Source organism: Bidens hawaiensis, unplaced genomic scaffold, assembly GCF_021521415.1.
Source record: "Bidens hawaiensis isolate Kalapana, Puna unplaced genomic scaffold, B.hawaiensis_p1.1 tig00044006_1, whole genome shotgun sequence".
In the NCBI taxonomy this organism is placed as follows: Eukaryota; Viridiplantae; Streptophyta; class Magnoliopsida; order Asterales; family Asteraceae; genus Bidens; species Bidens hawaiensis.
The window spans coordinates 21,992-36,688 of NW_027497791.1; the positions used below are offsets into that span (position 1 = coordinate 21,992).

The following is a 14,697-nucleotide window of genomic DNA, read 5'->3' on the forward strand; positions in this document are numbered from 1 at the left end:
TCCATCTCCTCCCACATGTTAAAGGGATCAGTTTCCATGTGCAACTTTTTTTATTTTATTCATTTATTGCACTATTTACCCAAAAACAAAATTCAAAAATTTGCCTCTCTCATGCCTTGTTTTGTTGTTTTCTCACCTCATTAAGACAATCACCCAACCTCATTAATGATTTTGTCTCCTCATCAACAATTCATGTAACCCCCATCATCACTTGTTTCCAATCTTATTTTCTAAAAAAAATTTGTAAAATACATTTTATAACATAAATAAAACTTTAAAGAAACCAAAAAATGAAACTTTTTTGCATAATAAAAATCAAAAAATTGGTTTTAATTAGTTTTAACTTTTAATTAGTTTTAATTATAGCATGTATCCCCAAATGTTGGATCTAATCTTGCTTCATTGGTTGATAATGAATGATCTTGAATCTTGCCATCTTATGAGTACAATAAAGTACAATAGTGTCCTTTGGCCTTTGGTTACATCATTCCATGTGGCATTAATTTAACCCTTTAGAGAGAGAAAAAGTGTCTCCTAAGTGAATATAAGTATATAACTCAATGTTACATGATGCCTATATTAATAATATGCTTATGAAACTATTGTCTTGAAGTTGACTTTATATTTTATGTATCTAAAAGTATGGGAAGTAGGGATAGTTTCTCTTCATTTGATGAGTATAGATTTGATCCCAAATGGTTGATTGATCCTCAACATCTTTTTGTTGGGCCAAGAATTGGTGAAGGAGCCCATGCCAAAGTTTATGAAGGAAAGTAAGTAAAAATTCAATCTTTTTTTTTTCATGAATATTGATTCTTGATTTACATTACATCTTGTTAAGAAACTTATTAGCAAAATTGGTTTTTTTTTTCAAGATACAAAAACCAAAAGGTCGCGATTAAAATCGTTCATAGAGGTGACACACCCGAAGAAATTGCTAAAAGGGAAGCGCGGTTCATGAGAGAAGTTGCAACATGGTCTAGAGTTCAACACAAGAATCTTGCAAAGGTTTGATCTTTATGGTTAACTTGAGATTAATATTAATCAATGTTAAAGAGTAGAATTTAACAAATTGGTATCTTTGTTATGTTTGTGTAAACAGTTTATAGGGGCATGTAAAGAGCCTATGATGGTTATTGCTACCGAGATTTTAACAGGTGGATCGTTGCGTAAATATATGTTAAATAAACGTCCCGGTAGCTTAGATTTGCAAGTTGCTATCGGTTTTGCACTCGATATTGCTCGTGCAATGGAATGCTTGCACTCTCATGGGATTATTCACCGAGATCTAAAACCGGGTAATTATTTTTTCCCAAAATCAAAATATTAAGTTCTTTAATAAGTAGAAATTAACTTTGAACTTCTAATATTTTGTAGAAAACTTGGTCTTGACTAAAGATCAAAGAACACTTAAACTTGTTGACTTCGGATTTGCTAGAGAAGAGACAGTGACAGAGATGATGACAGCTGAAACCGGAACTTATCGTTGGATGGCTCCCGAGGTAATTACACGATTATTTTTTCTTAATTTTTTTAAATCAAAGATGAGATTTTGAACCTTTGATGTTTTTTTGAATAGTTATACAGTACTGTCACACTAAGGCAAGGTGAAAAGAAACATTACAACCAAAAAGTAGATGCTTATAGTTTTGCTCATGTATTATGGGAACTTTTACACAACAAGTTACCATTTGAAGGCATGTCCAATCTACAAGCTGCATATGCTGCAGCCTTCAAGGTAAATTAATAATATCCTTATCTCATAAAGGGCATAATATCAATTATTAAAGGAGTGAACTGCAGTTTTCACCCTGTGGTTTGTCCAAATTTACAGTTTTAATCCGATAATTTCAAACTTGTGATTTTTGTCTATGTGGTTTCATTTTACTTTCAGTTAAACCCAACCCCACTAACCCCGTTAAGCCTGGTCGTTAAACCTATCAGCGTGTTCTTCACGTGAGGGGCAATTTTGTCCTTTTTTTCTCAAATACACATCGGCCACTCACGTGAGGGGGCTTGCAAATTAGGACATGGGATTTTTTGGGAAGAAAAGGGACAAAACTGCCCCCTCGGGGCACACTGATGGGTTTTACGACCAGACTTAATGGAATTAGTGTGGTCGGGTTTAATTGCAAGTGAAATGAAACACATGGACGAAAATCGCAAATTTGAAACTATTGGACTAAAACTGTAGATTTGAACAAACCACAGGGACGTAAACAGCAGTTTACTCGGCATAATATTAAAGTTATGATATATGATACTTAATAACAATAATAATAATAACAACTTCATGGTTCAGAATGTGAGACCAAGTTTGGATGATCTACCAGAAGATCTAGCAATGATATTGAGTTCATGTTGGATGGAGGATCCGGATGCTAGACCGAACTTCAGTCAAATAATACAAATGTTGTTAAACTGTTTATCAAATATAACACCGTCAAAACCCGTGATTCCTTCTAGGCTTTTCGCAGCTGAAAACGCTCCAATGTCTCCTGAATCACCGGGTACAAGCGCGTTGATGGCAGTTTGTAATTACACAGGGGATACACCAAGAAGTGAAATGGAACACAAGCCAAAAGGCTTCTTTTTCTGCTTTAACCAATGCTATTAATGAACATGTCACAAGGTGAAATGAAAACTTGTAATTTTTTAAAAAAGTGTGTAGTGTTTTTCTAAGGAAAATGCTATATTTATCATCTTGTAAATTGAGATATGTTCGTCTAATGTAGATGTTATATATTATTAATATTATTATTCCCTTATGCAATGTAACCTTGAACCTATGTTCATTAAGATGTTAATACATTTTCATATGAACTAAAGTCTAAAGTTCATATTTTCTAACACAACTTGTTTTGACCCGAACCTGTATTGGCTCATTAACCAACCAACTCAAATTGTTCGTTTTACTGCTTAATTGTATCTAATATTGTATTTATCATATAATAAATAAATAGATAAATATGACAAAGTTTTATAGATTTTTAAATGAGTTAATGGCCATTTTCGTCCCTATGGTTTGCTACTTTCGCCACTTCAGCCCAAAGTTTGAAATTTTGTCAATTTAGTCCTCATAGTTTTAAAGATTAGCTAATTACGTCCCATTCGTCTAACGGCATCCATCTATGCCGTTAGTATAAGGGTATTTTTGTCTTTCTCCTTTTTTATTTTGAGTTAATTGGTCATTTTCGTCCCTGTGGTTTGATATTTTTGTCACTTCAGTCCAAAGTTTAAAAATTTGTCAATTTAATGTTCAATTTAATTCAGTTTTTTTTCTATAACCCTGAAGAACATAATTCAAGCTCAAAACCATCGAGCAACCTCCAATACTGATATGCATTTACTCTGTTGACAATAGTAATCATAACCCCCATCCTCGTATTTAGTTTCTAGACATTTCCTAAACTCTCCTCCATGGTGAAATTCAATGGTAAAGTGGTCAAGGTAGTTCCCTGAAATCGATGGGGAGAGTTTAGGAAATGTCTAGAAACTAAATACAAGGTGGGGTATGATTACTATTGTCAACAGAGTAAATTCATATCAGTATTGGAGGTTGCTCGATGGTTTTGGGCTTGAATAATGCTCTTAAGGGTTATTGAAAAAAAACTGAATTAAACTGAACATTAAATTGACAAAATTTCAAATTTTGGACTGAAGTGACAACAATATCAAACCACAGGTACGAAAATGACCATTAACTCAAAATAAAAAAGGAGAAAGACAAAAATATCCTTATACTAACGGCATAGATGGATGCCGTTAGATGAATGGGACGTAATTGGCTAATAATTAAAACTATGAGGACTAAATTGACAAAATTTCAAACTTTGGACTGAAGTGGCGAAAACAGCAAACCACAGGGACGAAAATGGTCATTAACTCTTTTTTAAATTTAACTAGAAAGTTATAAAAAAAAGTCTAGTAATTTAAATACATAGGTGTTGTTTTTATCTATTACTAGACCCAAACCAGCTATGCTACTAAGTACTAAAGAACCTATGACATACCGGTACTAAAGTATTGAATAAGAATTTGTCTTTTCAAACAATGAATATTTAAATCACGTGATTGTAAAAAAAAATGTAATTTAAAAACAGAGTTAAAGAATTCATGAATTTTTTGTTATATTTAAAAAATTGTTACTTAAAATAAAAAGTAATGCTGGGTGGATGCCCCTAGCATTAACGAATGGTTTTTTTGAAAAAATATTATTAAAGACATGAAAGTTGAAACCTTTTTACAAATTAAACAAGTATAAATTACATGCACGAATCAAATTATTATAAAATATAAAGTTCCGTTTTAAAGTATCAAAACATATGGTTCATTCAATGCGTCACCACTTTTTTTTTGAGGAATGGATAAACATTAAAATATTATGTTAAGTTATGTAACATTGTTTTTGTAGTTTTCCTCTTTGGGTGTGTTTGAGACTCCTTAGGTTTATCTTCTTGTGATTTATTTGTAAGTTATAAGTCATAATTTTGTGACTTATGTAACTTTTTTCATTCACATATTAAGTAATTCTAAACACTTTTTTTTTTACTTTTTAATAAGTTATAAGTAATAAGGAGGGAAAAATAAGGAATCTCAAACAAACAACCCCTTTGTCTTATAAGTAAAGGGAGAAAAGGTAATATAACACAATTTAACATAGTTCTTACATTCATCAATCCATCATAGTCACGAGATCTTGATGAAGTCTGGGATATAAAACTCATTAGAGCACACATAGCGGAGTCTGGGACGAGCATGGGAGAAACTGGTACCCGGGTGTCCCCAATTTTTCCCGTGTCAGCAATTTCATTAGAACACTCTCCGTTTTTGTGAAAGAATGAAAAAAATAGGGGATGTAGGGGAACAATTGAAGAAAATGGATTATTATTATTATTTGGGGGGGGGGGGGGGGGTTATGAGAAACAAGACAATTCCGTGTGTTTTGTAAGTTTATGATACGATTAACACTAGAAAAATAACTAGCTTTTCTATTTCTATAACATCTTCAATCTATTTTTAATATATTAGAAGTTGTAAGCTTGATTACTAACATAATCTTAATATGTGCAGGCTATATATCTATTTTTATTGACATAAATGTATGCAGACAATATTGTTACACTAACTTGTTAAATTTGAACTATATAAGGTTAATAGTTAATACTCCCTCTTTATGATAATACGATTCATGCCAAAACTTGTCTATTTAAAGTTCTTTAAAAGTTTGTACATAGTAAATACGGATTTAAATAACAAAAAGGTGTATGCTTAATAACATGACAAGTGACAACTATATAATTTTAAAAATAAAAAGTATTACTTATTTAATAAAATTTTGTTATACTTGTATTCTATTTCCAAAATGACTTGAAACATAAGAAATTGTTTGTTGTAAATAAATTTTAAGGTGTTGTTTAAGAGATTCGTATGCCATGGAGGGCCGCCCAAACCGCTCGTCGCTCGAACTTGCTCGCCGCTCGCTCGGAAGTTGCTCGGAAAATGCTCGCTCGTTTTTTCTCTCGATTGTAAACAAGCCGCTCTGCTCGGTTCGGTTTGCAAACGAGCCAAGCAACGAGCAAAGGTCTGCTCGGTTCGGTTCGGTTTGGCTCGAATATTTTTAATTTATTTTATATATAACTATATATGAATAAATATATAAATATATAGACAAAACCAATAAATATAAGCTTACAATTTTTTTAACCCCTTCAAATTTTTCCTATTTCATCAATATTATAGTTTTATTTGTTCCCTTCAAGTTTTTAGAATACTAGAAGTGTGTTTACATGATCAATTTATCTCACTTCAAACTTACTTTTAATAAAAACTTGTAATGTATTACACGTTTGTCTAAAAACTACTAATTTATTTATAAAATATATAATTTACAACCTTTAAACTTGTTTCTTATTGAAAATATTAAAGTGAAAAACAAATAAATAATGCTCGAAATCGCTCGATATTCGATCGAAAAATGCTCGATTCGATTTTGGCTCGTTTCGATTTTCGCTCGGTTCGAATTTCAGCCGTTCGGTTCGGTTCAGTTGTAAACAAGCCAAGCAACGAGCAAACCTTCGCTCGGTTCGGTTCGGCTCGTGAACAGCCCTAATGCCATGAAATGTTATAAAAGGAGACAGAAGACCGGGCCAAGTCTAGCTTATCAGTACCGGGCCGGTCATTAAATTAAAACCCGTTGGGCCCAAACCAAACTGAAAACTAGTTAAGAATGTGATTGAATAAAATAATCAAAAGACACCAACTTTGTTAAATTTATTAGAGTGATCGGGGTTTTCGTCGGTTAAGGCGTCGGGTAAGTCGGGTCTTTTGGCTACACTACCCCTTGAGTTAGGTCTTCGATATGTTAATACCCTGAGTTAGGTCTTCGGTATGTTGCATCGCGTATGGAAAACCGAATGAAAAGTGAAGGATGATGGATGATCGGGTACATTTTGTAGTTCAAGTAGATACATTGGTAAAATATGAGATGTAGGTTGGTTTGAACGGGGAGTTCCAAAATATTGGGGAACACCCCGAATACCCTATGACCAAAAATGCCACGCTTTTTGACAGTTTTATTCTTTTTCCGTAGTTTAGGCACCATCTTTCAGATAAGCATTTGAATAGCAGTAGTTATATTCAAATTGGATTCTCTATATATAAAAAACAACTAAAACACCATTACATTATATTCTTCTTTATAAAATCTTTAAGGCTTAGTCTTAACATCTATATTTTGTTGTGAGTGTATGAAATAAAGATAAATAAAATAAAATAAGTATTTGTCAAATGTAAGAGGTTTTTGAAAAGTAAATATTTTATTTTTTTTAAATCATCGATATAGACGTGAAAGCTTCAATGTAAATGCTCTTAAGTTGCAAATGTATGTTTTATTTATCCAATCCAACTATCTTCCTGAACAAGAATATCCTCGTGAAGAGGTAGGTCCCCGCAAAGCCCAGTTGGACCCGCAAGACACACCTTGATGAGGTACGTCTGCGCATAGACCAACTGGTTTCGCAGGACCCACCATGCTCAGAGAGATGAAGACCTTACACGCAGTAAGCCAGCTGTTCCCGCATGAAAGCCTCCCTTGGTACAGTACCCTGCCTGTTCCCGCAGCTATGAGTACAAGACAAGAAGGAAGGCTACCCGCACTAACAGTAAGGCTACACGCATAAGGCACTAACTCTTATACTTCAGCAATGTCACCTGAAGAAGGAATGAGCAAGGCGGGAATATTCCCGCCCAAAAGAGCCAGTCCGTACGCTTCTGGAAGATCTTTTGTACTATACCTGCCAAGATATGGACAAAATAGACAAGATCTGACCAAAGCAGCCCATGAACCAATCACAGGGTGACAGCTCACCGACAATAGTACGAGGAGGAGCACGCTCTAGTACAAAATGTCACTATCAGCCGCTGCCTACCCACCAACTCCCATCGTGGCACGTACATAGCCCGTAGTTGGTGGAAAAGGAATATTATACAGCTGGCCGTACCTGCTTGGAAACCTACCTTCGGCTATAAATACTCCAACACCTTGGAACGGTATCGGCATCTTATCTTATCTTCTCTAGCTATTTCTCTTAATATACACTTATATTCAGAGCAATCTAGTCTGATTCTCACGCCGGAGGGTGGTCACAAGGAGGAACCCCCCCCTTCTCAGTGACGAGCTCACGGTGTCTGTTTTGCAGGTCTAGAAGAATAACCATCTTCGCCGGACCTAACCCTCGTGGGAAACATCTACTTAACCCTAAGATTATCCGTAATCTGCCGGGGTCACCTAGTGTTTCTTCATTGGCGCCATCCGTGCATAAAGCTAGAACTAATTCTTTTTCTCAGTTTTTTCAAAAACTCTGGAAAGATGGTTAAGGTTACTCCGATGCCAAGGCCACCGAGTGACCAAGAAACTCCGGTAACCACAACCCCAGCTACTGGGGGGAACACCGGCGAGTACACAATTTTACGAACACTACCCCGGCTACCCAAGCGGGGGCAAGTGCAGTAAACAACCCTCCCCTGGGATTCATTGATACCCAGTTGGAGAAACAACAAACAAGGCTTCCCCGCCAAACACTGGATCAAGTTAAAGCTTGGGCGGAAGCACATCAGAAAGAATTCCAAGCTGAGTTGGATGAACGTTTACGTTCACTCCAACAGGCCAATGACGAATTCGGAAGCACTCGACAACAGCTCAACATGAGCAATGATTGCGAGTACTTGGACGATGATTGGGAGGAGTCCGACAGTGAAAGGGAAGCGTAAAGAAACGGACTTCCAGCCGAGAAGAAATTTTGGAGAAACCTTTAAACCAAGGAACGCGGGGGGAAACCCACGTGACTTCTCCAAAACTTTCAGGCCAACTGTTGCAAATGCGGGAACGTCCAAGTTTGCAAGGGACATTGCGGAAGCAATCGCTCCGAATAGTGCCAAACAGATGTCCAACATCGGCACTTATGATGGCATATCCGACCCAGACGATCACTTGAACAGATTCATAGCGGGGGCAACCGTCAGCAACTGGACGGAACCCACGTGGTGTTATATGTTCCAGATGACGCTGGTCGGAGCGGCCAGGGCGTGGTTCGATCGTCTACCGGTCCACCACATCTATGATTGGGCGGACTTCCAGCACAAGTTCAGCCAGCACTTCAGTCAACAGAGAAAATATACTGAAGAGCAGTGGACGATCCTCAACTGCGTTAGAGAGGAGGATGAATCTTTGCTAGACTTCATCACTCGCTTCAACTCAAAGAAGCTGAGTCTGGGCACCATAAGTGAAGATCTCGTTCGCGCCGCTTTCATCCAGGGCGCCGAATACCCAGAGCTTATCCGCACATTGACGGGTAAAGATGGCATGCCATCCACATGGGATACCATCATGACGGCAGCTAACGCTTTGCCGAAACGGAGAAGCAACTGGGTAGGAATCTTCCCCAGAGTACAAACCTCTACACGCAAAGGACCAGAGAGAATAATGTCCGCACCGCCCGACAAAACAAAAAGAGGAAGCTTGGTATTTGGCAGTCAAGGGTAAACTTTGGCACCTCATCTAGCTCTCGCCCTCTATTAGGCGGAAGGGATAACACGCACTCATCAAACCGGAACCCTATATGGACGCCACTCACCAAAAGCGTCACAGAGATATTTGCCACCGAGAAACTCCCATGGCCAAAAGCTCCAATGATCCGACAGCGCCATAACGCTGATCAGAGCAAATCCTGTGACTTCCACGGGACAAAGGGTCACACCACCGAGGAGTTTACATCTTTGAAGGATATTGTCGAAACATTCGTCAAAGATGGAAAACTTACACACCTCGTGGCATCAATCAAGAACGGAGGGAGGAATGATAATCGGTACAAGGGCAACGGACGAAAGCCCGTCGACATCAGCATCCATATGGTTCATGGCAACGTCAGAGGAAGAAAACGACGAACGACAGAACCATGTGCGTGGAAGGAAGCTGAAGTGCGCTTCCCGCGAGTGCCAGGAGGGCCCAACAAAGAAGGCCCTATAGTCATCAAAAGCCAGCTGGGGCACTACATCACTTCCCGCACTCTTGCTGATAACGGCGCTTCGTCAACGGTCATGTACAGGCAGTTCTTCGACAAGCTAGAAGACGAAGACAAAGAACGCCTGGAAACGGTCTACGCCTCGATGGAAGGGTTCGATGGCAGCACAAACACCCCCCTGGGTATCCTAACTTTCCCCGTCACTCTCACGGACGGGAAACACTCCCGCACAGAAGACGTGGACTTCGTCGTAATGAGGAAGCCACACCACACATACGACATTCTCTTCGGGAGAGATGGGATGGCAAGATTCAATGCCGTGGTGTCTTCAGTCCACGGCATGATGGGGTGGCCAACAGCTGAGGGTGTAGCGATGATCACCGGTATTCCCCAGGTATGAATCGCATCTGTCTCATCTAAACCCAAACCAAAGATGGCTAAACCAACCATTACCGAACCAGAAGAATGGGCCTTCAATGGCAAATACCCTGACCAGGCTGTTACCATTGGTCCAACAATCACCGATCCCACACGCACCTTACTCAAACGCTTACTGCAGAAAAACGCTGACATCTTCGCGTGGACACCAGCTGACATGACTGGTGTACCTCGAAATAAGGCAGAACATAAGCTCAAGTGTGACCCGCCTTTTACGCCTGTTATACAAAAGCGTCGAGTAATGGGAGCGGAACAGGCTAACGCGTGTAGAACCCAAGTCAAGGAACTCCTTGACGCAGGCATCGTACGCGTTAGTAAATATCAAACATGGGTTGCAAATCCCGTCATGGTACCGAAATCTAACAAACAATGGCGCATGTGCATAGATTTCAAAGACCTAAACAAAGCATGCCCCAAAGATTGTTACCCGTTACTCGAAATTGACCTTAAGGTAGATTCGTTAGCACCGTTTCGCCTTAAATGCTTCCTTGATGCGTATAAGGGATACCATCAAGTCCACATGGCCGTTGACGATCAGGACAAAACCGCAATTCGGACGCCCCGATGGCACGTTTTGTTATCAAATGATGCCATTCGGACTTAAGAATGCCGGGTCCACATACCAACGCCTGATGGACAAAGAGTTTCATGCCCAAATTGGGAGAAACTTGGAAGTTTACATGGATGACCTGGTTATCAAAAGCCTTGAGCCAGAAGCGATGTTGAAAGACATCGAGGAAACTTTCAACACGCTCAGAAAGATAAACATGAAGCTCAACCCGAACAAGTGTTCTTTTGGAATGGAAGAAGGGAAGTTCTTAGGAGTCATCGTTACCAAAGATGGCTTCAGAGCAAACCCTGAAAAGGTCGAATCCATTATCAAAATGGAATCACCTACTACTATCAAACAAGCTCAGACACTGAATGGACGACTAGTCGCACTTAACCGCTTTTTGGCGAATCATGCGAATAGGTCGTTCCCATTCGTGTCAACATTGAGAAATTGTTTAAAGAAAACGCACTTCCGTTGGACACCAGAAGCGGAAGCAGCTTTTCAAGAGATTCGGTCACGCTTGATCGAACTCCCAACGCTCACAGCACCAGAAGCGGGGGAGGAGTTAATCCTATACCTCTCCGCCACAGATAGAGCAACCGGGGCAGTCCTGCTAGTAGAACGAAAAGGCATCCAGATGCCCATCTACTATGTTAGCCGCGTCTTAACAGACGTAGAAACCAGGTACTCTACTTTGGAAAAATTAGTCTTAGCGCTCGTACAGGCTTCACGCAGGCTAAGACGGTATTTCCAAGGTCACCCAATCACCATTCTCACCAACTTCAAACTTGCAAACGTTCTAGGCAAACCCGAGTTGTCAGGACGCCTAGCCAAATGGGCAATAGATTTGGGAGAATATGCGATAAAGTACAAGCCAAGACCAGCCATAAAAGGCCAGGTCTTGGCCGACTTTATTGCAGAAGTCCCCGCTTCGCGGGAGAAAGAGTGCCAGGAAGAGGCTCAACCCTCTCCAGCACAGGACATTGATGATGTATGGCGACTCTACACTGATGGAGCAGCCAACAACGAGGGTTCAGGCGCAGGGTTAAAGCTAACCAACCCAGCAGGCCAAGAGTACACTTACACTATTCGACTGGATTTTCCAAGTACGAATAACGAAGCGGAGTACGAAGCATTCCTGGCCAGGTTGAAAATTGCGCGGAAGATGGGGGTGAAAAACCTGGAAGCCCACGTGGATTCCATGTTAGTAGCCAACCAGATAAACGGGACGTACACGGCCGTTAACGACACAATGGCCCTGTACCTCGCACAAGCAAAAACCCTTATGCGCGATTTCAACGATTGCAAAGTCATGCACATCAAGCGAAGCGAAAGCAAATCTGCGGATGCGTTAAGCAAGCTTGCATCGTTAGCCTTCACCCACTTGGGAAAGGACATCCGCGTTGAACTCCTTGGAGCACCGTCAGTCCCGCACAAGGAAATTTGTGTCATCCAAACCGGTATGGAAACGTGGATGACACCAATCATAAATTACCTTGCGGCGGGTATACTACCAGAGTCAAAAGCACAGGCAAGAAAGATACGCTGTGAAGTATAACACCCCGACCAAAGGCGGATTATACATCGGGGCGCCACATATTGTTTCATTACTCGTGACACTATTGGGTGTCAATATTTAATAAATACATTCATTCGCGCAGGCGCAGGGTAAACACAAGATATAAATAATCCAACATAAATTAATATATTATAAGGCAAAATATTCGAACAACAATAACTTGTCTTGATACATTTTAATCTAGGTCCAAAATAAAGAAAACTTCCTACGTGTCCACAAGCTCCAAAACAGCTACTGCAAACCTGAACATGTGTTAAAATAAACGTCAAACACTTGCGTGTTGGTGAGAAATCAAGTTTAATACAATACATAGATATTAATAAATCTGCGCGCAACATGTGTATGTCTGGTTTTCAACAAGGGTGTAATCTGATCGGGACCAACTCTAAGATTCATAAGACTGCCAGTGCTCACAATTGAGCTCACAAACAAGACAAACTGTGCATGTGTATACAAAAGAGAAAATCATAAACGATAGTTCTCCCGTGTTCATCTAATGGTACCATGAAAACTGCGGAATAGACCGACAAGACGGTTAATGATCCACACATACAAATAAACAGCCAAGTCTACGTCCTCAACACATGGGATACTGCGCGACTAAAGTTCATAAACAAGTTTAAGACTCTAAGTTTGTATGAACACATGAACATCCCAAAACATTAAAAGCAAAAGGGATTAGGTACGAGATTACTCACTTGATAAACGATGCGGTGTAAGATAAAGCAAGAACCAACTTTAAATAAGCACAAGTTAACCTATAATTAAAGATTATTGTTTTAACGATCTGTTTTAAGTCTTGATTATAAGTTAGCATAAGTAAATTATTATATATATATATTACCGGAAAAGCAGGGCAGAACAGGGAGGAAGACGGAGGCAGAGAGGGAGGCGGCAGAGAGCAAGGAAAACAGGAGAGATTAAGTGTTTTGTGTGTGTAGTGTTATGAAAATATTATTATTATTTATAGGAAAACCCTAGGAGACATAATCCCTAGAAAAAGGGGAAAAGATCTTTAACAGGATCAAGCAAAAGATATCAAAAAGCATAAGAATCCAAAAGCAAAAGATATGGAAAGATATGGCAGATGCAGAGGCAAGATAAAGCTGTCAGGGAACAGTAAAAAGCATGGGCGGGTCAGATAAAGGTACTGGTCAAGCATGGCAAAAGCAGATCTCAAAAGATAATGTCAGTCACTTTATCTGCCAACCAATGGGGTTGGTGCGCATGCTGCGCCGAAAGTAACTTTTCAGACATAAAGCAGATTAGGTCAACAGCACAAAAGATAAGACAACACAAAAGCAAACGGCTAGATTCAACAGAAGAAACTCAAAGGGTTTAGCGCGAGAAGGCTAAGGCGCGAAGGCAGACACAGAAGGTCAAGAGAGCGCGAGCGCGAAGGCAGACAGAAACAACCTTAACGCGTCGCGGAAAGAACTATATTTCTAAGCGCGCCGCGGGAAGAATCACATTTCTTAGCGCGCCGCGGGAGGAACTAGAATTCCTAGCGCGCCGCGGGAAGAACTATAATTCTTAGCGCGCTGCGAGAAGAGTTCGTCTCGCGTATCGCTGAAACAGGTGGTCTTCACGCAGGATTCCTTGTAAGGGGTCTGGCGCGTGGAGCTGCGCAGACAACCTTAGGCGGGAAGGAACAAAGGACAAGCAAGGAGTTAGAAGAAAAAGAGGGAAACAAGGCGTAAGGGCGGGACGGCGACAAGAGGGAAAAGAAGGCGGAAAGAGAGAAGGAGAGGGACGGCGGAAAGAAAGAGAGAGAGAAAGAGGCGGGAAGGAAAATATTTTATTATTATTAAAAATAAAATAAATATTAAATCATAAAAGAAAGAGATCGGGTCAGAGAAACGGGTACCTGGGTCGGGTCAGATCGGGGCAGATGTCACATGAAGCACTGAACTATCAACTCGTTGATGACATACTTTACAGGCGTAATTTTCTTGGCCCACTCCTAAGATGCATGGACGACCAAGATTCTGATTACCTTCTAAGGGAAGTACACGAAGGCATCTGTGGAGTACACGCAGATCCACGCGCAGTTGTAGCTAAGCTAAACAACGCGGGATACTTTTGGCCGGGGATGCATACGAATGCACTGGCATACATCAGAAAATGAAGGTCCTGTCAGCTCTACCACCCAACACGCATCGCCCGAAAAATGAACTTGTTCCAGTCACTTCTTCATGGCCATTTCAGAAGTGGGCCATCGATGTGACGGACCCATTTCCCACAGCAGCAGGGAACGTTCAGTTCCTAGTGGTAGCTATCGATTACTTCACCAAGTGGATAGAAGCAAAACCCTTAGCTCAAACAACCGCAAAACATATCAAAAAATTTATTTGGGAATTTATTATTTGTCGTTTTGGACTTCCACAGAATTTGGTGAGCGATAACGGCACCAACTTTGCTGACAAGAAGCTACAAAAGTGGCTGGAAGAAATTCAAATCACCCACACCTTTACCTCAGTGGCACACCCGCAGGGTAATGGTGAGGTGGAAAGAGCAAATAAGAGCATCGTAGACGACATAAAGAAAAGACTCTTGGAACATAGATCCGGATGGGTGGACGAAGTTCCACACGTTCTTTGGGCAAA

At 40.1% G+C, this 14,697-nt stretch overlaps 1 protein-coding gene across 1 annotated transcript; it reads left to right on the top strand.

The window, feature by feature from the left end:
• The first annotated feature begins 383 nt into the window (after positions 1–383).
• Positions 384–2,661, top strand: LOC143594610 (serine/threonine-protein kinase STY13-like). Its single transcript, XM_077073874.1, has 6 exons — positions 384–773; positions 876–1,008; positions 1,103–1,298; positions 1,378–1,502; positions 1,580–1,738; positions 2,303–2,661. The coding sequence occupies exons 1-6, from the start codon at positions 643–645 to the stop codon at positions 2,615–2,617; spliced, it is 1,059 nt and encodes a 352-aa protein (XP_076929989.1). The 5' UTR covers positions 384–642; the 3' UTR covers positions 2,618–2,661.
• Positions 2,662–14,697: the final 12,036 nt, after the last annotated feature.

Coding starts and splice junctions, on each gene's coding strand:
- LOC143594610 (XM_077073874.1), top strand. CDS start 643: ATGGGAAGTAGGGATAGTTTCTCTTCATTTGATGAGTATAGATTTGAT. Junction 1,299..1,377: donor TCACCGAGATCTAAAACCGG/GTAATTATTTTT, acceptor AATATTTTGTAG/AAAACTTGGTCTTGACTAAA. Junction 1,739..2,302: donor CATATGCTGCAGCCTTCAAG/GTAAATTAATAA, acceptor TTCATGGTTCAG/AATGTGAGACCAAGTTTGGA.